The sequence below is a fragment of the Nelumbo lutea genome, chromosome 1 (genome assembly GCF_056320005.1).
Source record: "Nelumbo lutea isolate HS-2025 chromosome 1, American lotus-T2T, whole genome shotgun sequence".
In the NCBI taxonomy this organism is placed as follows: domain Eukaryota; kingdom Viridiplantae; phylum Streptophyta; class Magnoliopsida; order Proteales; family Nelumbonaceae; genus Nelumbo; species Nelumbo lutea.
In genome coordinates this window covers 108,896,338-108,918,722 of record NC_142684.1, presented here as the reverse complement: position 1 = coordinate 108,918,722, position 22,385 = coordinate 108,896,338, and the positions used below count along the sequence as shown (strand labels likewise).

Genomic DNA, 22,385 nt, shown 5'->3' with positions numbered 1-22,385 from the left:
CGATCAATCAAATCAAGCATTTAACTGCGAGACGGGATTTGCTCCTCACATAAATATTTTACCATGCATTGGGAACATCTCTCGTGAATATTAGCTGTGAGGAGCAGATCCGGTTTCTTGTTAGATTTAGATATTTTACCATGCAGGTTTTTCTTGTTATAAAAATGCAATGGAATTGACATTAGGCCTATCCGTACTTTTTCGGAAAAAGAATCAAGCACTGGCTGGCTGGCTCCAGTTCATTGTTTACATATATGATGCGATGGATGATGGATGATATACCCTTAACCTGTCCTGTCAGATTCGTCCGCGTGGATATTCCTTTGACTCCAGCCATTAGATTTAGATATTTGATTACAGCTTCACTCTTAAATCTGAGATCACATCAGCGCAGATGTTCACAGTACTTGTCATCGGGAGATTTTCACTGTACACGGTAGGGATGTGTTATGGGGCGCCGATGAGCAGCAGCAGGGTATAAATCGTTATGAAATTTCTGTTGAGTCGCCCAAGACTGGACAAGCAATCCGAAACATCCGCACACAGACAGCATAGAGAGTTGTTCGTACCTGTTCCCCTCTGATTTCCCTTGTTTTCTTGTGGCAACTGGCAAGGTGAGATCTGAGCCACTTCACTTCTCTCGTCCGTTTCCTTGTTCGTTACAACAGCAGCGAACAGAGAGAGAAAGAGAGAGTTTTTGTCTGCAATGGCGAGTGGTGGCTACGGGGACACGAGTCAGAAGATTGATTATGTGTTCAAGGTCGTCCTCATCGGCGACTCGGCTGTTGGGAAATCTCAGATTCTTTCCCGCTTTGCTCGAAATGAGTTCAGCTTGGATTCCAAGGCCACCATCGGTGTCGAGTTTCAGACTAGAACCCTGGTAATCCAGCACAAGAGTGTCAAAGCTCAGATTTGGGACACAGCAGGACAAGAAAGGTAAAACAGAAACAAAGATCTCTCTCAGTTTCGTTTCTTCTCTTTTTCTTTTATACTCTCTTCTGCTGTCTTAGATCACTTCCTTGACTTTACGGAAATTTCTTCTCGAATTTTCGGTAGTTTTATTTTGTAGTTCGTTCTATTGTCCTTGTGCCTATTGAATTTGTAAAGTTTGTTGTTGATTTTGCTGCAACATATATTGGATTTCTTAAGAGTATATTAACTGGTTAGGAGAATTCGATCTTTCTTTGAAGAGAGATCTGAGATATCTTAGGTGTCGACAATTTGATCTGAAGGTTGTTCCTTCCCCTGATTTGTGATCCAACAGTTCATTGACATATACTAAAGTGTAGCTAGTAGTTACTGATTATGGGTCTTTTGTATTCAAACTTTATATCTACTGTTTTCCTTGGTGCTTTGGAGCCTTGGTGTAATGTAATTTGTCCCCATGCTCATAGGAGAAAAATTGCAAAGATGTGGGGTTGCCTCTAGAATTCACCGTGAATATTAGAAAGGAGACATCTTTTATGGCTTTGAATGGCCAAAATCATAGTTCTTTTCTAAAAGGTCATTACCCAATGTTGGTCCTGCTACACGGAGTGAATTGGACTCAGTTGGATCAGGCTAAGCAAACTAGACTCACGTTAATAAGGTTGGGAACTCCAATTTGGGTTTAGGTCACAGATTAATCATTTCCTCCTTAGGTTTTAACATTGGGTAGGCTGCTAACCTATGTAGTGGGTGAGAATAGATTTCTCCATGTCAGATACGGGTTCAAATTAGCCCCCCACAACGTCGCACAGCACATCCCCGCCATGTATCGGAAACATCTCCTGATGATAATACCAGAAATGATGATGTCATCATCGGGAGATGTTTCCAATAGACGGCGGGGATGTTGTGGGGGGCTGATTTGGTCTTGTCAGATACATGTCAACATGCTATGTCATCACAAACTCGCAACATGCTATGTCAGATACATGTCAACATCCTGAGGTGCAAGGTGCAAGGCGAGGTGGGCGCATTTTTTAAGCAAGGCGCAAAAATACAAAATATGCCAAAAATTTTCAAAAAATGAAAAAAAAAATATTAAACATTATACTAATTAAAAATATAAACTTAAACTTTAAGACAAATGTTTTAAAAAATTTATTATCTAAAATTAAAATACATAAACATAACATGTAAAACATATTCAAATGAATTTTTTAAAATAGAATCAAATAGATATAACATATTCTAGCATGTAAAACGTGCAATCTCCTTTTTCCCTCAATTGCATTACTTCAAATAGCCAATATGATGTAAATCATCTTGCATTCCTGATTCTACTAGCTTTGTACCAAACCCCTTGAGGCAGCCCAAATAAGTCTATGTTATGGTCTTAAATTCTTAACCCCTACACACACAAAAAAAATGATTTTATAATTTAATTGTCTTCAAGAAGATATTTTATTAAGATGAATGAATGAACAACAATAGCAAATTGGTTGGATGTCACTGGGCATGTCTAGCATTGTTTACCATTAAAGGAAACTTATTTCAGAATGTTATCAAGTTATTCCTCGAGAAACATAGTATTAATTCAATTTGGTGAGCATGTGATGTAGCACCAGTGAGCCTTATCTAGTTGTCTTAGTTTATAAACCCAATATTCTTGGTCCATCATCCACAACCCAGTTTTTTTATCCACAAACCTATTCGGATGCCCAGCCTGTGGCTCTTATCCAAGCCCATACAAAGCCTATTTCAGTAGGTCCAAAGCAAAAGTTACTAGAAGAGGAATATTCCAAAGCAGACTCCAAAGGGTAAGGTTAGGGTATTTTTGAAAGTATTTTTAATTTTTTGCTTTGCTAGGGAACTCTCATTTTTCCTTTTTAGTGATGGTAAAATCTCAGGCTGATTTAAAGAACCGTTGACATTTTTTTTTGAGAAAACTTTTCCTTTTGTATCTAATATGGATATATATAGTGGCTTTTTGTATATTCCCAATGTATAGTCTCTTGTTGTACATGGGTGCTTATTTTGATTAATAAAATTATACTTCACCTTTTCTCAAAAATAATCTCAGGCTGACAGGCAGGTTGAAGTCTGAGAGCTGCCATATTGTGCAAAAAAAAAAAATCCCCAAAAGTTGGGTCTGTATCCAGTCCACCCCTCCAAGACTGGGACATGGGTAATGGTCCTAGTGAAGTACTGAAGTGAGATTATGTGATTCCAATCTTCAATACCGAGTTTGGTGGGATTCCATTTCTAACTTGGTTTTAGGTAATATCACTGATTGTGTAATGGTAAAATTTCTGGATGACAAGGATGAGAGTGCAGGTTTGAGTCTGAGAGCAATCACTTTGTGCTAAAAATGCTAAAAGTTAGGTCCATATCCAGTCCATCCCTCCCAAGACTCCATATAATTGGGACCAACATAGGGTAATGGCCTTTTTATGTAATGTGACTGCTCATTGTTCTCCCATGTCTCTAATTCTTTTATTCCTTTATTCTTCACTGCAATTTGTTTCTTTTAATTTTGGTGAAATCACCATTAAAGCATTGCTTGGAAGCTTTACAGCCTGAGCAGCACAAACTGTTTCAGTCCATTCTCCTGTTGCAACCTCTCTGAGGGTTCTGTGCCAACTTTAAGTTGCCAAAATTCTACGTGCTGTATCTGTTTCTTTTTAAAAGTTTGATCTAGGAAGAGAAGCCATGTTACAGTAACTAAATTATGAAATTCTAATTTTTTTTTGAGAAAAGGTAATGTAAATTTATTGATAGAAAAAACTAGTACAAAGGCCCCCCAACTAAACACCTTAGATGGGGAAACAGCCCAAACATACCATATATCCTAGTGGTTAGCTTAATTGAGTTTATTATTATTATCGTTGTTGTTGTTATTATTATTTATTGTTTGCTTTTATGTATATATAGTTATACATGCATTTAACACGAAAGCATATGCTTATACATGTTTCTATGATGTATCTATTTCAGCTCGCGTACTTTTAGCAATTTCAGTATCACCATTTTTTTGTATCTTTCAAATCCATGGATTCAACACTTTTCCATTGGATTTGAACTTTGCTCAAATCAGCATTAATCCCAGTTATTTGGTCCCAGCTACACAAATCCTATCCCATAATGTTTTTTTTTTAAGAATCATGTTCTGTCAATTAAGTCCTTGGTTCATTTCTTATCACTTCAATCTTACTCCTCACTGGTGCATTCATTGGTCATACATGCACATGGCAAAACTATGACTTTACCTTGTCCTCTTACCAACTGGGGCTATTTCTAAGTTATCCAGAATGCTTTCATTCCTAATTCTATCCTTTCTAGTATTGCCCCTTGTCGGCCACATCTACATTCGTTTTGTGGAAATGTTTTTGATTGCCCATTCTGCAAATAGATTACTAAAAATCTTAAATATTTCGATGTTTTACTTTTTAGTAAGACCACATGGTAATCTTGTAAACCTGTGGTTGTAGTGTGGATATGTAAGCTTTGGAACAGCATATCAAGGAATTATTGTGAACTTTTTATGTTTCCTTACTATGCTATCTATTTGCTAGTTAATTTCCGTTTGTGAGCCTTATTTCCTGCATAAGGAACATGGTTATGTGCTGTTAAAGCACTTTTGCCATGATATTATCTTGGATACCTGTATATAATACAAGGACAATTACCTAATGCTATTCCTAGCTCTATACGGGGGTCTTGGGAGAGGTGAACTGGATACCGGCCTAACCTCTGGATATCAAGAAATGTCCTGCTTGGTCTACTGCCATATTATTGTTCACCTTAAAAGTTCATGGGGGTACCTAATTAACAGGTCTGACTCATGTACTCTTTTGCTCTGTGAAGGTTTGAGTGCTTTTTATGGACAACGGGATCTCCTTCAAGCAAAAACTCAGCACACACACTGCAAGCATAGGCATCCAGCAGCACATTGGGAACATTTCCCTATGAATTTAACATACATGTATGGGAGATATTCCAAATGTGTGGATGGATGCAGTGTGCACAAACAAATGATAATCTTATTTCTTAGAATTCGTCATCAAGTAGACCAAGAGTATTTATATATGTTAAAGGAAAAGGAAACTGCTCCTTGTTTTGGATAGCCATGGGCCTTGATAGAGCGAGCTTGCAAAACAAGATTTGTCTACCCAACCCCATATAGTTAGGATAATGCTTTGTTCACTCAAGTGTGTTTTAGATAATCATGAGTTCTTAATGTTATTATAGAGAAGGGGAAATCTCATGAAGAGATCCATTAGAAATCCACCAAATGGTTATAAACTTATGCCCTTTTCTCCTTTCTTTCCTTTGGGTGAACTTTTTAGTCATCCGGGCATTTAGATAATATCAATTACACGTGAAGGTGCTGGTAAATATAGCTTAGGATGGCAAGACAAACAGGTTACAGAAACAATTCAGTTTGAATGCGTTAAGAATTATGGGCCAAATTGGAGTCATTAATCCCAGAGTGTAAAATATTGCATTTAATATCACTGAGCTCTGAATGTTATTTGTCATTCAAAAGAACTTATTTTCTTTCCACCTTGGTCTATGATAGTGTACCATAACACGATACGTTCTTTTTTCTGCACTATTCATAGAATTTTTTACAATTATGAAACTGGCCAATTTTCTGATCATTCACCCTCTGCTGATGTCTTTTCATGAGCAGATACCGAGCTGTAACAAGTGCATATTACAGAGGTGCTGTTGGGGCAATGTTGGCTTATGACATAACTAAACGCCAAAGCTTTGATCATATACCTCGCTGGTTAGAAGAGCTGCGCGGTCATGCTGACAAGAATATTGTGATCATACTGATCGGAAACAAGTGTGATCTTGAGAATCAGCGGGCTGTCTCCACAGAGGATGCAAGAGAGTTTGCCGAGAAGGAAGGTCTATTCTTTTTGGAGACATCAGCATTGGAAGCAACAAATGTTGAAACTGCCTTCTTGACTATTTTGACTGAGATTTTTAACATTGTGAACAAGAAGAACCTGGTTGCAGGTGAGGATCAAGGTAATGGCAATCCCGGATCTCTTTCTGGGAAGAAAATCATCATTCCTGGTCCTGCACAAGAGATTCCACCTAAGAGCAAGATGTGCTGTAAATCTTCTTGATCGAGGTTTGTGTTTATTCAATATTTGGTTCTATTTCTCTGCTAGTATCTCTCTGGCTGTCTGTATTTTCCTTGTAAATTTTGATTGCTGTAGTTATATATATTTGGATGTACCGATTGATTATATATTTTAAAGGATGGGAGTTGGAATTTGGAAAGTTGCATTTAAACACGATTGAGGCTGGTTTAGACTGCTTTTACTGGTCCGGATCTCCATGTAAGGGGGGATATGAAAGAGAGGCATTGTCAAACAACCCCCAAGGGTCTCCCATAATTTGTTCAATATCGAGACCCACCATTGAATAGGTCCCCTAGGGGATATTTATTGGGCTCTATCAGGTATTTATCATTTTATCTATGTGAAAGCGTGATTGCTGTTTTGATTTTTCAATTTATAAACTCAGGTGATTAAAATGCATGTAATAATTAGTACGTGCAACGATGATCCGCAGATCCAGAGGTTTTGTTTGGATGCAAATATGCAATGTGATCTTATTTGCACTGATGTAAAACCATGGTAGTGCAAATGTTTTCGATGCAAATTATTATTTTTATTTCAAAAATTATTTTATTTTGTTTAATTGTAATACAAATGAAATGAAATAAGACCTGAAACAGAGTAAAACACAACAAAATTAAATCAGAATTTACATTCATTTGCACTCCAATAAATTGTGCTACTACAAATAAAATTGCACCATAACCCAACACAGCAGTAAATGACACCAGATCATGCTGAGCTTTTGTCAGCTTAGGAGTGACATAACCAGCCGGGCCTTTAGATACTGTTTGCTTTTGCCGCTATTTTTAATTTTTTATCAACGTTCACTGCTGCTCACTGCCACGTAATTCAATTATTCAATTGGTGGTGGGTCGCATAGTTCTAATTCAATTATGGAGTAAGCTGCTTTCCCGGTAAAGTTCTGGCCGACTGGGGTCTCATTCAACAGTCAGGGATCCCGTTCCTGTAATGGGGAACTCACTTGGGTAATGCCAGGATGTGGGTTGGATTTTGTTCACTTCTTTATTTATTATATATTATTTACAGGAACGGACTTATTGTGCCCACGTGTGATATATGAAAAAATATATGTTATTACTTATTGTGCTTAAATCTTATTACTCTTTGGGACTACATAATCCGGGAGTAACGATGTTAATTTTTCCCATCTCCACCAAGTACCCGACCTCCCCGATCAGGTGGGGATGGGGATGGTGACTGCCGTAACGGAGACAGGGTGGGGTTGGGATTAATAAGTTTGGGGGTGGGATTATATATATATTAAATGTATAAATTTTATTAAAATATTATTTATATTATATATATCAAAATATATTTAAAATATTATTTGTATTTTAATTTTTCCTTTATTTTAAATAAATGCCTTTTTGAAAACAAACTTTTAATTAAAAAAATTTGGGGATTCAAGTCCCCAATGGAGAACCTATCTCCGTCAGGGACCAAGGATGCAAACTAATTATTTTCCCGACAAGGATTGGGGTCAAAGACAAGGATTAATTTAAAACTTGGGGTCAAGACGGAGAGTATAATCCTCACCCTAGACCCAACCATTTCCATTCTTACCCGAGAGCCCTCACCAAACCCATATATATAATTCCAATAATTATGGTAATTATAAATGTAATATCCAATATTTATGGGGTCATCCCCCAAGCCTATAAATATAATTCCAATAATCTTGGTAATTATAGATGTAATATCCAATGCTTATGAAAATTATTAAAAATTATATTTATATTTATTGAAATAAAATTTCCAATGAAAAATTACCGATAATTTTTAATTATTAAAATTGTATTTATTAATATTTTAATTAATTATTACTTTTTAGTAATTATTAATTTAATGATTTTTCAAAAATTCTTGAAACTAAATTACCAAAATCAGTAATTTTCAGCAAGTAATTTTTAGTAATTACATTTTCCAACTTACCAAAATTATGAAAAATTATAGTTTAGGTGTTGATGTTTACTAAATAATATTCAATGATATCAATAATTATTGAAAATATAAAAAATATTTCACAAATTAATCTAACCACCTAAATTAATTTAACTAAGTAATTTAACCACATTTTTGGTTTTTAGATGGTCTATTGGGCATGCAATATAGATTAAGAGGTGTTTTTGGAGGAATTTTAGGTGTGATAATTTAGGAGACGTTGGCTAAGTGATTGAAAACATGAGAGAGAGAGAGAGAGAGAGAGAGAGAGAGAGAGAGAGAGAGACTCTAATTAAGAAGAGAGGGCTGCCATGTGACTACATGGAAGAGCTAGAAAGGGGTAAAGATGAAAGAGGAGAGTGTTAAGGAGAAATGGGAGAAGGGGAATGGGAGGAGAGGGCTACTGATGTGGCCTATGCCGCTATATAATATAGTATTATATGGGCATTTTGGGTTGATGACACTAGACCATGGTGTATATTTATGGGAGTTTAAAGTACTCAAGTGTCAATTTGAAAGTTTGAGGTACCTATCACTATTGGGAGAAGGGGAATGGGAGGAGAGGGCTACTGATGTGGCCTATGCCGCTATATAATATAGTATTATATGGGCATTTTGGGTTGATGACACTAGACCATGGTGTATATTTATGGGAGTTTAAAGTACTCAAGTGTCAATTTGAAAGTTTGAGGTACCTATCACTATCCCCCCAAGTATAAAATACCTATTTGTAATTTACCCTTTATTTATTTATTTATTAAGGATGATCATTATTCATTCAATTTAAACCAAAAACTGAACTGAAATTTTCACTTTAGGTTAATTGGGCTCTAGTGTATTTCAGCTTTTCTTTGAGAGGTTCAGTAGTTGATTTTGGTTTTCAGATTTTCAAATTCAGTCAGTTTTATTTTAATTCGTTTCAATTTGATTTTCCCTCTTAAAATTTAGATTGGTTCGGTTTCAGTTTATTCACTTCAGTTTTTAACTGAATAAACCAAATGCTCACCCAGCAAGACTTTGTTATTTTAAATGGCATAAAGATAGAGAGGAGAGAATATGTAAGTCTACATGTGTCATATGTGGAGAAAAGTAAAAATAAGAAATAACATTCTTATTTTGGTAACAGTTAGAAAGAGAATCGATTATCAAAAAAAAAAAAAAAGTTAGAAAGAGAATAGGGATCACAGAGGATTTAAAGGGAAAAAACATAACTTAAAATTGGCCTTCTATAACGCCCTTTGCACCCTTTTACCTAATTCATACAATATAATATAGTTTAAGCTGCACAACGCATAAAACCAATAAGATGATCAATGACTATGTTCTGTGTTGATTTCCTTTATTTCATGTCTAATAAAATATCCGTTCAAACAGAGAAATTTAGACTACCACAGTACTTATGGTTCACATGCATAAGTTTATACAAATGAATAAACACAAAATAACAACACTTCAAAGAAATTCAGAATTACGGAACTGGAAAGCAAACATTACTTTATGTTGAAAAGAGGGAAAAAAACTAACAATGTCTATGATTTGAACTTTATAAACACACTAAAGTATACGAATTGAACATGGTTCTAGACAAGAAACAAAGAACCACAGGTATACTAAATATGATTTACATGTAGAAGATTAAAAACAATGTGCAGACACAAGGTTGACAGAACACATTGACCACATTTCAAGGAATCAAGAGTGAGAATAAAAATTTCTTTTCATATTACCTCTGGCATGCATCACATTTATGAAGTAAGCGGTCAAAGCAGTAAACTTCCTTAAATCTACTTTTAGCCACATGGTGGAACTACCATGTTAATGCCATTGAACTGGACATATTTAAAGACCAATGAGTTTAAAGATTTGACAATGAACACTACTCAATATAACCTTGCACTTGGAACATTAGAAAGACCTGCTAGATTTTGAAGTAACAAGAGGAGCTTTTCCACCAAAATACATTATTTAGTAACAGGAGGAACTTTTTCACAGCATCTACCAAATCACATGTATTTTCTAGTCTGTTTTGAGATCATCATGTCTCAATTTTACTTTTCCCTTTTATGCTTGACAAACTTGGGTTAAGGGGCAAGGAGGGTGAAGGTGGGATTTGTTCCCAAGTCGGTGGGAACTACACCAGCTGAACCAACCAGTATCTCCATCTCTCAATTTTATTCTCACCTACCCTTGGGTAGATATCACTGATTGCAGATTTAATCGAATTTCTTGTGAAAAGAAAGAGGAAGAAAATAAAAGTTTCAACAGTAGAGAAGAAAAGGGAAGGAGAAAAGAGTAGGAAGTCAACCAGGATTCTTTGATTAACCCTAGCTGCCAACCCCTCATTATATTTATACTTAAAGGTTGAGATATCACAGGGATGTCCTTAGTAGGGCAGCTACCAATGTAGTTGAACAGTCACAATGGGCATAAAACCCAACAACTTCCTAACTAAATAACTTAAAATAAGAATAAAAACAACTAGGCCCAACTCAACACTCCCCCTCAAGTTGGGAGTAAATGTCACACATTCCCAACTTGCGTAGATCATGCTCCAACTTGTTCTTTGCAACACCTTTTGTGAGAATATCAGCAAGCTGTAGATCAAAAGCAATGTATGGAAGACAAACTTCTCCAAAAGTTACTCTTTCTCTGATAAAATGTCTATCCACTTTAATGTGCTTAGTTTAGTTCGGTTATGCTGGACTGGGTTATGGGCAATGTTAATTGTTGCCTGGTTATCACAGTATAACATCATAGGTTCTTTTGCCTGTACACCAATTTCTTCTAATAGGAAACAGATCCAGAGAAGTTCTGAAACTCCATGTGCCATGGCCCTGTATTCAACTTCACCACTTGATCTTGCCACCACTATTTGTTTCTTACTCTTCCATGAGACAAGGTTACCCCTAACAAGGGTGCACATTCCTGAAGTTGATCTCTTATCATCAAGGCATCTTGCCCAATCTGCATTTGTATAAGCCTCTAGTTTCAACTGTCCATGATTAGTAAACAATATGCCTCTGCTCGAGTGTCCCTTCAAATAAGAAAGAATCCTGTCAATTGCCTCCCAATGCTGGACTCGTGGAGCATGCATGTATTGACTTACCACACTTACTGAATAGGAAATGTCTGGTCTTGTCATACACAAGTATAACAGTTGACCCACAAGTCTCTGATATCTCCCAATGTCCTTTATTGTTTCACCTTCTGATGCATTGATTCTATGGTTCTGATCAATAGGGGTACTGATTACCTTCATTTCAAACTTCCCTATCTCTTGAAGAAGATCCTAAACATACTTCCTTTGAGAGATAAAAATTCCATGTTTTGATCTTGCAACTTCAATAACTAAGAAATATCTCAGTTCTCCAAGATCCTTAAGTTCAAATTCTTTATGTAGATTCCTTTTTAGACAATCAATTTCACTTAGGTCATTCCCCATGACAACAATATCATTCACATAAACAATTAGAACTAACATCAAAGATCCCCTTCGCTTTACAAACAAGGTATGATCGGATTGAGTCTGAGTGTAGCCAAAAGCAATCAAGGCCTTTATGAATCTGTCAAACCATGCTCTATAAAATTGTTTCAAGCCATAAAGTGACTTCTTAAGCCTGCATACCTTTCCCTTTTCAGTATCACTGTAAAAGCCAACAGGAAGATCCATATACACTTTCTCTTGTAGATCCCCATTTAAGAAAACATTCTTCACATCAAGTTGAAATAAGGGCCACGAGTATGAGGCAGCAAGAGAAAGAAGTATCCCAATTGAGGTTATCTTTGCAACTAGTGCAAAGGTCTCTAAGTAATCAATGCCACAGGTATGTGTGTAACCTTTTGCAATAAGTCTTGCCTTATACCTTTCTATATTTCCATTTGCCTTATATTTTACTGTGTAAACCCATCTGCATCCAACTGTCACTTTGCCTCCTAGTAGATCCAAAATGTCTCATGTTTGATTCTTAATTAAAGCTGCCATCTCTTCCTGTATAGTTGTCTTCCACTCAAGTTTGGAGAGAGCCTCACTAACACTCTTGGGTATAGACATTGAGTCAAGAGAAGAAAGAAAAACACGGTGGGAAGGAGAAAGTCTACTGTAGGATAAGTATTGTGAAATACAATGAGTAGTATACTTTCTCTTCCCTTTTCTAAGAGCAATAGGAAGATCGAGGTTATCTGTAACAGGGTTAGTAGAATCAATGGGAACTGAAATAGTAGCGAGACCAAGAGGAATACCTGAATCCATGTCAGTTGAATCTGGAGTCTCCAAGGAACCGACAGGAGTGATGTGAGCTTTGTTGTAGTGGAATCAACCTCCTTATGAAGTCTGTCGTAAGTAATGCTGAGATGACGCAAAGGAGGTGGTAAGGTAGGTGACACAGGATGGCCAATCACATGAATAGACATAAGGACTGGAACTGAGAGGAATAGACTGCTGACTCGCTTCCCCAAAACACTCCCCTTGAGAAGGATTCTTTGAGAATAAATGGATTCAAAAAATGTGACATCCATGGTAACATACCGGCTCCCAAAGACTGGATCATACCAACAATACCATTTCTGATTTTTTGCATATCCAACGAAGACACACTTCTTTGCCTTGGGATCAAGCTTTAAGCGGTGATGACCAAGGATATGTGCAAAGCAGACACCCAAATACCTTGAGACGAATATGAAACATCTCCCCCTCAGGAAAAAGGAGAGTGAATGGGGTGCTGAATCTAAATATACGAGAGGGCACCCTATCAATTAAATATACTGCTGTGAGAACTGCATCACTCCAAAACTGAATTGGAACTGTAGATGTGTCATCATGCTTCTTGCAATCTTAACAATGTGTCTGTTCTTTCTTTCTTTAACACCATTTTGCTGTGGATTGTAGGGACAACTGCTCTGATGGACAACACCATATTCTAACAGATATGAGGCAATGTGTTTTTCAAAATATTCCTTGGCATTGTCTAATCTAACACCTTTATTCTTGTTGCAAATTGTATTAGCACCATACGATGAAATTGCCTCACCAAGGGTGGTACTTCATCGTGGGATCTCATCAGGTCAATCCAAGAGTATCATGAGAAATCATCCATAAATAAGAGAAAATATCGATAGCCTCCCATAGAAGAAACATGGTAAGGTCCCAACACATCCGAATGAATAACGTCCAAAGAAGAACACCTTTTATTACTAGGTTTAAATGAATGTTTACAATGCTTTCCAAGTTAACAACCTTCACACTCCAGACTTGACAAACTAACAGACTCAAAAAGTTTTGAAAACAAAAGATTCAAAAAAGAAAAAGGTAAATGGTCCAAATGATTATACCAAAGCATAATTTGACCCACAGACCCCGACTCACTATCCCTAAGTACATGATGACTCTGATGAGGAGGAAGTACATCTAGGACATAGATCCCATTCACTTCATGACCACTCCCAATCGTTCTCTTTGAATCCGGATCCTGCAAAATACAATGACCAGGAGAAAAAATTACTAAGCAGTTCAGGTTCTTAATCAAACTACTAACAAATAACAAATTTGTGCTCAATTTGAGAACATGAATGATAGGGGGTAGAGAAATAGAATCACTAATCTTGATAGATACCTTCCCAGCAATGGGAACATGGGATCCATCAGCTGTAGAGACCCTATCTCTACCAGGACAGAATTGGTAAGAAGAAAAAATAGTGGAACTATGGGTCATGCGCTCTGAGGCTCCAGATTCTATAATCCAAGGAAGTCCCTCCTTACCTGAAGTAGAAACATAATTTGCAGTGACGTGTGAACTACCTGTGTGAGCAAAGGAAGTAGAGTGGACTCCACCAGTGCCACCTATACCTTGCTATCCGCTTGCTGTTGAACTGGAACTGGCTGTATCTCGTTGGTTCAGAAGTTGCCCATACTTCTCAAGTTCGACCCTTGCAGCAATTGCAACAGAGTCTAGAGCAGTTGTAGTAGGAGGGGCCGGAATGTCACCAGTAACTGCCATGTGTGCATTTCCCTTCTTATTTTCAATCTATTCGGCACAAGATGTGGGTGAAGCTTCTAGCAAGTATCTCTTGTGTGTTTAGGCTTCTTACAGTAGTCACAGATCAAATATCTTTTATTTTCCTTCTTGATTTCACTGCCACCCCGATCTCCACTTTGTTTAGGTTTCACAGTATTCACCATGACAGACTGATCAGAAACAAGATTTTCCATCATCTCTCTCCTGCTCTCCTCCCCTGACACAAAGGCATATGCTTGGGAGAGGGTAACACTGTTCCTGGAAAGAAGATGCTGTATTGCAATACCATACTCAAGATTAAGGCCAACAAGAAATTCAAACACCCTATACTTCTCTAAATGTTTCTGATAGATAGTTGCATCCTTAGTGGTTTCCTAAGCAAATGTCTCCAAATGGTCAATCTCCTGCCATAGGGTTTTAAGGGCTGAAAAATAGCCCTAGCAACATTCTCCCTCTATGAATAGGTTTCTGCAACCCCATCTCATATTTCCTTAGCTGTATTTGCCCATAAAAAAAATTTATTTATATGGGGCAACATGGAATTACACAACTAAGCCATCACCATATAATTCTCCTGTACCTACCAGGAGTTGCTAGTTTCGGGTTTCACTTATTCACTAGTGATATGCCCTAATTTCCCACAAGCACCAATGGCTATTTTTGCATATTGTGACCATTCTAAGTAATTTGCACCATCCAACCTAACTGTAGTAATGGTCCCAGTCCCGAAAAGGTCTCCAACACCTCCTTTCACTGATCTCATTTCACTTTCGGGCTTATTTTCGACTCCGTGACCCTCCATGCTTCTCAAAAAAAGTAAAGAAAATAACTTAAATATGTAACAAGATCAAACAAAACACTTCTGGAACCAACAACACCTTTCTGGTGTCCTAAACTGTCTTCCCACAAAAGATTCATTCTCTGTGGGACGGAAGAAGAGAGAGAAGAGGTAGTTGCTCTCTCTAGAAGCCTCCAAATCAAATAGGACTTGAACCGCCCTTTACAGAAAACTCCAAGGAACCCTAAAAAATTAGGGCGCCCCTTCCTAGGTCAAAATTGAAGAATCCAACAAAAACAGGATTCTTCCCCTTTCTCTAGTTTTTCCTGATTTTGATGAAAAACCCTAGACCAGCTACAGGGCACATAGATCCACCAAAAAATCCAAAAACTAGCTTACTTGAGAACTTCAATCAGCCTCTTAAATCACCATGTAGTCGGCTAATCTAGGGATGCATGAGAAAACAACTCAAGGAACCTTCGACCTACTCTGATACCAAGTAGAAATCACTGATTGCAGATTTAGTCGAATTTCTTGTGAAAGGAAAGAGAAAGAAAATAAAGACTTCAGCAATAGAGAATAAAAGAGGAGAAAAGAGTAGGAAGTCAACTAGGATTCTTTGATTAACCCTAGCCGCCAACCCCTCATTGTATTCATACTTAACTTAAAGGTTGAGATATTACAAGGATGCCCTTAGTAGGACGGCTACTAATGTAGCTGAACAGTCACAACTTAAAAACATAAACTAATGGGCCTAAAACCCAACAACTTCCTAACTAAATAACTTAAAATAAGAATAAAAACAACTAGGCCCAACTCAACACCTTGTATCCATCAAATCTAATATAAACGTTCAAAATTTAGTTGTACACTAAATTTCATCTCTTAAGTGTAGTTAAATATGTGGAGTAGATGCACTGTAAATGAAGAAGAGATACTTAATTGGATTCAATTTGCAAACAAATCTGATAAAAAATGTCTGCTGAACATGTTTCACATTCAGTGAGATCACTTTCTCAACAATTAACACCCAAAGTCTACCAAAATCAGTCCTTGTTGCTCACTGGAGTAAACTTCCATCTTTCTTAAATTTGTCAATCAATAAACTATTTGAACAAAATCTCATTCTGTTTGTAGACATTCAGATTGAATAGGACATATTATATATCAAATCCTGAATCCCAAACTAGCTGCAACAAGCCAAAACAAGACCTTCCCTTCAAGAAAAATCTTGAATGATATAGGGTCTTATATAAGGCAAATCATAAAATTCTCAAATTGAACTCAATGCCCTCTTGAATCAAAATAAGCAAAACTAGTGTACATCAGAATGTAGAAATCCTGGTGGAATGATTAGTACTTGACATCTAATGCATTTCACTTAAGTCACGTGGCATAACATGTTTCACTTGAAACTGACTTAAAAGCAAATTGCAGCTCCACAGTCAAAAGCATCCCAAGGAACAAACTACTGGAGACAAGAAAAATCTTGAATGATATTGGGTCCTTCTATAGAAGGTAAATTATAAAATACTCAAATGAACTCAACACCCTCTTGAATCCAAATAAGCAAACCAATGTGCATCAGAAATTTAGAAATCCTGGTGGAATAATTAATAGTTAACATCTCATGCATTTCACAAGTCAAAGAAATACCATGTTTCGCTTAATACTGACTTGAGAGCATACAGCAGGCCTGCATTAAAAAGAACCCAAGAAGCAAACTACTAGAGACCCATGAAGCAGCTCGTAACCTCAAAGATACAAAACCTGAAATACATTATAAGAGTTCAGTTTATCCATCTGTCGAGATAAGACCAAACAAATCTATAAATGGCATCAAGTTTCACATAGTACTAACTTAAGAGCCTTCTCATTTCAAGCACCATTTAATTAAGTGACCAAGTCAATCTTCTCAGTTCCCCTAAGTTAACCTTACAATGTCTGTCTCATCCTTGGAGCTAACCATCTTAAATTACCAATCTCAGAAGCAGTCAATTTCAAGAATACACATGACGCAGTGAATAAGCCAATCAGTTTTGAAGGGTCTTCAATAATCCAAGCTCTGCAATGTCTCATTAATGCTTTGAAATTCCATCCATTCATGAAGATAATGTTGTTGAAAGTACAACCAATATCCCTGAATAAGCTCCCAACTTATCAGTCCCAGGAGGTGTTGTTCTATAATCTAAGTCTCAGATGTAATATGTGAAGCACATCTAGGGATGAAATTTTGGAGTAACCATTTGCCAATTTACCTTTAATAATATGATCCTGAATCTCTCCCATTTAAATATCCATCATTCATACGACGACTATGGTAGAGAGATGAATATGAACCTGCACTGACCTGAATAAAGGGAAAGAAAGAGAGAAAAGAAAGAAACAGAGTGAGGATAACACTAACACTGGGGTCTTGAGGCCAAATAAATAAATGATTTTTATGAACAAAGATATATAAACCTACATCAGCTCCAGAAGACATGTAATCTCTAGACATGTAATTCCTGCTATAGCTGGAGTACACTCCTGCATCACCTCTGCTCACCTCCTCTGCAAGAACTAGGCCTGGTGAAGACAACTTCCAAACTATGAACTAAGAGAGTCAAAATGCTGTAATTTCATACCTCTGCTATACCCCATACTTGATGAGCGTGACTCGTACAATCCATGAGAATTTCCTGCAGAACTCCGACTACCTCTATCATATCCTATATGAGAACTATGCCCCAGCCTAACATAATAACTACTGAGATCAGCCTACAAAGGGAATACGGCCAGAATGAAGAGACTGATGACAATAAATATGATATTAAGTGCAAATGGCAAACCTTGTAGGCTCATTTCCATAAGCACCATCATCATATGGCAAAGAAGCACTGCTCCCTCCATAGTCAAATCGGGTTCTTGACTGCCTAAGTGTAGATTCAGCATAACGAGGGTGAAGATCATCCTAAAAAATTTTGAGAAGAAATTGACAGAGAATATCAATAAAGGCCACCATCATTAATAAACAATTCAAGGGCTGCACTATACTTCATGGAATCACTAACCACTGCAGAGTGAGGGCGTTTTGAACCAGAAAGAGAACCATATTCACGGCTATGGTTGTCACGGTAGCTTGAGGGTCGTTCCATTTGCCTTCCATAACTCTCTTCAGCATAAGGAGGAGGTGGTCTACGGTCACCACCACGGGAAGTGCTCTGAGGAGGACTATCAAAGTATCCTGATCCACGAGATGGATAAGCATCTCTATAGGAAGAACGCCTCTCAGGAGGTGTTCTAGCAAAATCAGATGATCTAGGGAAAGGTTCATCTTGTCTGATGTAGCACCTTCTTGAGCTGCCCTTTCTGTAGTTTGGAACTGTTTGAAAGGGGAGGGTAACGGACGGTGTAATATGAGTTGTGGAGAAAATAATAATGAACTACAACAACAACATAATGTGAATAATGCTAATCAATATCAGGAGATACATACTTGGGGATCTCCTATCAAAGGACCTTTCTGGAGAAGGTAATCTTCTACTCCCAACTCTATCAGGGACTACATCCATAACTGGGTGTCTATCCCTATAATCAAGGGGCCTCTTAAAACTACCACTGTATGTGCTACGGCTTGGAATGGTTCGTCCACTGCGGCTTGAAAACCTCCAAGAGTCCATGCGGGATATACCAGAGCCCCAAGGAGCCTTTCCACCCCTACCACTACCACGCCCAACTAAATAGCCTCCTCGAGCATGTCTTGTTGACTTACCTCTTTGGCGTGGCCTTGAAAGCCTTGCCCTAACCTTAATCTGTAAATAAAATATGTATCTAAATGAATACTAAAGTATATGTATCATCGACATCCTGGAAAAACAAAGTTTTTTATTTAATTTGGAAAGTAATTTTCTTATATCCTCTGACATTAAAGAATTAGACTAGCAACCAACCTTTTTATCACCATCCCCAAGCTCTGTGTTGTTAATACCTTCAACACAAGCAACTGCCACATCATGCGTGTCAAATGTTATAAAACCAAAATCTGTTCTTTTAGCTGCAGGCATATTCCGCGCAAGTTCAACCTTTTCAATCTTCCCAAACTTTTTGAGATGCTCCTTGACACGGTCCTCATCCCAGGTGGAAGACAGACCATCAAGGAATATTGTCCTAACCTGAATAATAACAGTGAATGTAGCATCCTTAAGAACTTTAATTATTATTAGAATCCGCATTCCCTATTTAGACACAGGCATTGTAACCTTATGAGAAGGAATCTGGAATATGGTAATTTAACATTACCATTATGCATGACATACAACTATGTAGTACTGATGAATGGTGTGTCAGGATACCTAGTTCTACCTCTTATATCCTATTTTAAGGATTAAGAGGCAAGCTTTGTCAATCTTTACTGTTGTGCCTTTATTTTGATCAATAAATTCATGAATATGTTGCTGATAAAAAACGCATCACAAACGAAAGTATGCAGGACTCCCATTACACAATGTTGCATATGTTGGACACTTCATACTTGTATTACTTGAGAATATTTACATTAATCAGCAGAGAAAACCATCTACACCACCCATAAGAAGTGATCTTCACAAGTTGATGGGGCTAGAAGAGATGGGGGCAGACTAAGAAGGACCTGGGTAGAATAGTAAGAAATGATTTTGAGGGATCATAAAAGTGAACAGAATGGAATGGCAAAAGATAACTCATGTAGCCAACCCATATAGTTCATACAAGGCTTAGATGGTGATGATGATGATGATGATGATTAGAAGATATAAATAACGAACTTAATACCACCATATAGGAACAGAAACCACTAAGAAATCATAAACCACACATGTCAGCTTGACTTTCTAACGTACTTGCACTAAAAGTAGCAAACTATTTCAAATAAAAGAAGATAAAACACTTCAATTTCAACAGCTGCACAGAATTGCAGAAGGGAAGGATACGATGAATTCACCAGTTATAATATCCAGATATGCCTGGATCTGGTTTTTTACTTTCTTATACAAGAAAGCAGTGTCTTAAAAGTCCCCAAAAGAATTTGTGGAAAGAAAAAGGAAACCATTGGATCTGCATGAGGAGAAATTAATGTCAGAAACAATATACAAACCTGTGACATGATCTCATCATCTGGTTCAATAAAAGTGTCTGCAAAAGCAACCTTTGCTGTCCTATCTGTACCGAAAACAACATCCCTCTTCTGCAAACGCTTGCATGCATCCAATGCATCTCCCCTGGAAGAGAAATCCAGAAAGGCGAATCCCCGATTCATACCCTCATTTTTAGTGTCCTCAATCAATGTTAAATCCTCATAGTTGTCAACACCATAATGTGCAAGCTTTTCCTTCAGCTGTAGAAGAAAGAAAGTGATTGAACATAATGAAATCCATGAAGAAAAACTTGGGGTAGATAACCTGAGGGTCGAAGAGAAGTTACAACTGAGACAATAGTCCAACTGAATGCAAATTCACCAGAAGGATTTGATCATTACTTACAGCTTCCTTTGTCCACGTCTTACATATGTTGCCAACAAACAGGGTGTCACTATCCTGACTAGGAGACACACCACACTGCTTGCCATTAACCTGACGGTAACGATACAGTTACACGTTATCATCTTAAAGCAAACCTCCTAGTACGCCAAACAGAAAAAGGAGCAGAATTAAAAAAAAAAAAAAAAACTTTTGTCAGAAATGGAAGGTGATGAGTACCATTGGATGTTTAAGCTCATTAACGGCTCGCCTAGCCTGCTCAACAGTTGCAAAGCGTAGGAAAGCAAAACCCTTGTTCTTCTGAGTTACCGGGTTCTTCATAAGTCTCACTTCAGTGACCTCACCAACCTGGCTAAAAACCTTTCTGAGATCCTCCTCGGTTGCATCTCGGTCCAATCCTCCCACAAAGACCTCAAATTCTTTTCTTTTGCGTCGCTCCTTCACCACATCATGATGCTCCTCTTCCTCTACATCAACTTCCTCACCATGCATATCTTCTTCCACCTCCTCTTCCTCCCCCTCACCTTCCATGATTTCTTCCATCACGTCTTCCTCATCAATCCTTTCCTCTTCATGCTCTTCTTCCTCATCTTCCATCGCCCCTCTATGCTCTTCCATCTCTATATTCGGCCCGCCCTCGTCGTCCGCGTCAGACTGGGGGTCGTTATCTTCAAGCTCCAGTCTTTCCGATCGATCGACCTCGTGATAACTCAACGACACAAATTCCTTTTCTTTTTCGGGTGATGCTAAAAGATTTAAAGAAAAATACCAATTTTATTTTATGCTATTCATCCTTTGGTTCTTGGAGAAACAAAGCTAATTATTTAAAATATTATCTACAATCTTACATTTTCTCCTCTTCTTTCTCCGTTTCCATAGTTCATTCTAGGGCTTTGTAATTTTAGCTTCCTTTAACACGTTTTATCTTAAAATAACCAAAGAAGATGTAAAATTTCGACAGGAAAGAGGAGGAGGAAGAGGAGAGAAAATAACCTTTTGGAGGTGGAGAGGCTTCTCGGCGTTCCTGCTTACTAATGCTCTTGTATTCAATGCTATCAGTATCTTTAGCTTCCTCATTAATGTCGATGGAGATTTTCACTGGTGGTTTCTTCTTCGCTGCGGTGGCGGTCGACGGTCGTCTCACTGCGCGAGGCGGCATCGTCGGACTGAGTATAGCAGAACTGTAACGGAGCCAAAATCCAGAAATACCTTGAAGAAGGAAAGCTAAGCTAAGCTCTTCGCATCCAAGCAACAAGTTAGATCTATGAGATTGAAAAGTAATCTATTCGTTCTTTTTGACTGCTTATCTCCGTTGACTTGATGCGTGTATCTGACGCCGTTCACCCTTGCATTTCATATGGATCAACTACGTGGAACTGTGCAAGTTGAAATAAAATACGCTTTGCAGTAGAACCAGCGTGTTTTATGCGTAGACTCCGGAGCCCAATAGCTTCAGAGCTCAAAACCCTAGCTGTAGCAGTGTAAGAGTATCCCTTGTCGGCTTTCATTTGACACGTGGCTAGTATGGCCAATTGAAATCTCGTTGGGTCCATCTGTTAATCCACTTGGCGATCCTGTCTGTCGTAGACTTGCTTGACTTAGACCATATGAATCGTTACCACTACGAACGATTTTACTTTCGTACCAGATCAAAGGATCGAGTGATACTGGACCCTTCAATTTGGATATTTTTTGGACTTTTGATCCCATGTGTATCTATCTCACTTCGCATCTACAGTGAAGCATCACGGAATTCTTGGATGACATGACACTTCGGGTGAAGCCAAGTTATGAATCCGATTCCGGTAGGTTATTCTTACGCAGGAAAAAGAAGAGCATCCGAGCCGTTCATTTAAGATGCACTTTATCGGAACCCAGCAAGACAATAGTGGACGAATAATTTCCAATCGGAAAAGTTCGTTTCGCGTATCACGTGTGGTCGTGATGGGGACCAAAACTCTCCACACACTAAAAAGTATTTTAATCTAGTCGCACATGGGAACATCTCTCATCCTATGAATTTAAGATACAATGTACGGGAGATATTCCCAATGTGTGACAGGATGTTATG

General features: G+C 37.8%; 2 protein-coding genes across 9 annotated transcripts; one reads left to right on the top strand and one right to left on the bottom strand.

Annotated features, from left to right (window-relative positions):
- The first annotated feature begins 280 nt into the window (after nucleotides 1-280).
- On the top strand, nucleotides 281-6,225 carry LOC148876708 (ras-related protein Rab11A-like). Its single transcript, XM_088964401.1, has 2 exons — nucleotides 281-936; nucleotides 5,621-6,225. The coding sequence occupies exons 1-2, from the start codon at nucleotides 707-709 to the stop codon at nucleotides 6,066-6,068; spliced, it is 678 nt and encodes a 225-aa protein (XP_088820527.1). The 5' UTR covers nucleotides 281-706; the 3' UTR covers nucleotides 6,069-6,225.
- Nucleotides 5,397-21,997, bottom strand: LOC148876707 (uncharacterized). Of its 8 annotated transcripts, XR_016104944.1 has the most exons (14): nucleotides 21,308-21,997; nucleotides 20,534-21,060; nucleotides 20,318-20,407; nucleotides 19,933-20,172; nucleotides 18,752-18,973; nucleotides 18,298-18,613; nucleotides 17,873-18,183; nucleotides 17,651-17,772; nucleotides 17,447-17,553; nucleotides 17,287-17,372; nucleotides 17,078-17,169; nucleotides 16,681-16,959; nucleotides 16,476-16,589; nucleotides 5,397-6,018 (listed from the first exon to the last, which is right to left on the bottom strand). XR_016104944.1 is itself a non-coding variant. In XM_088964381.1 (12 exons), exons 1-11 carry the CDS (start codon nucleotides 21,471-21,473, stop codon nucleotides 17,080-17,082), a joined length of 2,277 nt encoding a protein of 758 aa, XP_088820507.1. In that variant the 5' UTR covers nucleotides 21,474-21,997; the 3' UTR covers nucleotides 13,190-13,495; nucleotides 17,078-17,079. The 8 variants fall into 8 exon arrangements, 3 of the variants coding, with proteins under 3 accessions (XP_088820507.1, XP_088820471.1, XP_088820488.1); XR_016104950.1 differs by lacking the exon at nucleotides 16,681-16,959; XR_016104952.1 differs by lacking the exons at nucleotides 5,397-6,018; nucleotides 16,681-16,959 and adding an exon at nucleotides 6,597-6,676.
- Between the last annotated feature and the right edge of the window lie 388 nt (nucleotides 21,998-22,385).

What these genes read in the sequence shown, in the direction of transcription:
- LOC148876707 (XM_088964381.1), bottom strand. Translation starts at nt 21,473, where the DNA reads ATGCCGCCTCGCGCAGTGAGACGACCGTCGACCGCCACCGCAGCGAAG. An exon ending in AAGTATGGGGTATAGCAGAG is followed by an intron (nt 17,373 to 17,446) that starts GTATGAAATTAC and finishes TAGTTCTTGCAG; the next exon opens with AGGAGGTGAGCAGAGGTGAT. An exon ending in ACATGTCTTCTGGAGCTGAT is followed by an intron (nt 17,170 to 17,286) that starts GTAGGTTTATAT and finishes CCCTTTATTCAG; the next exon opens with GTCAGTGCAGGTTCATATTC.
- LOC148876708 (XM_088964401.1), top strand. Translation starts at nt 707, where the DNA reads ATGGCGAGTGGTGGCTACGGGGACACGAGTCAGAAGATTGATTATGTG. An exon ending in GACACAGCAGGACAAGAAAG is followed by an intron (nt 937 to 5,620) that starts GTAAAACAGAAA and finishes TTTCATGAGCAG; the next exon opens with ATACCGAGCTGTAACAAGTG.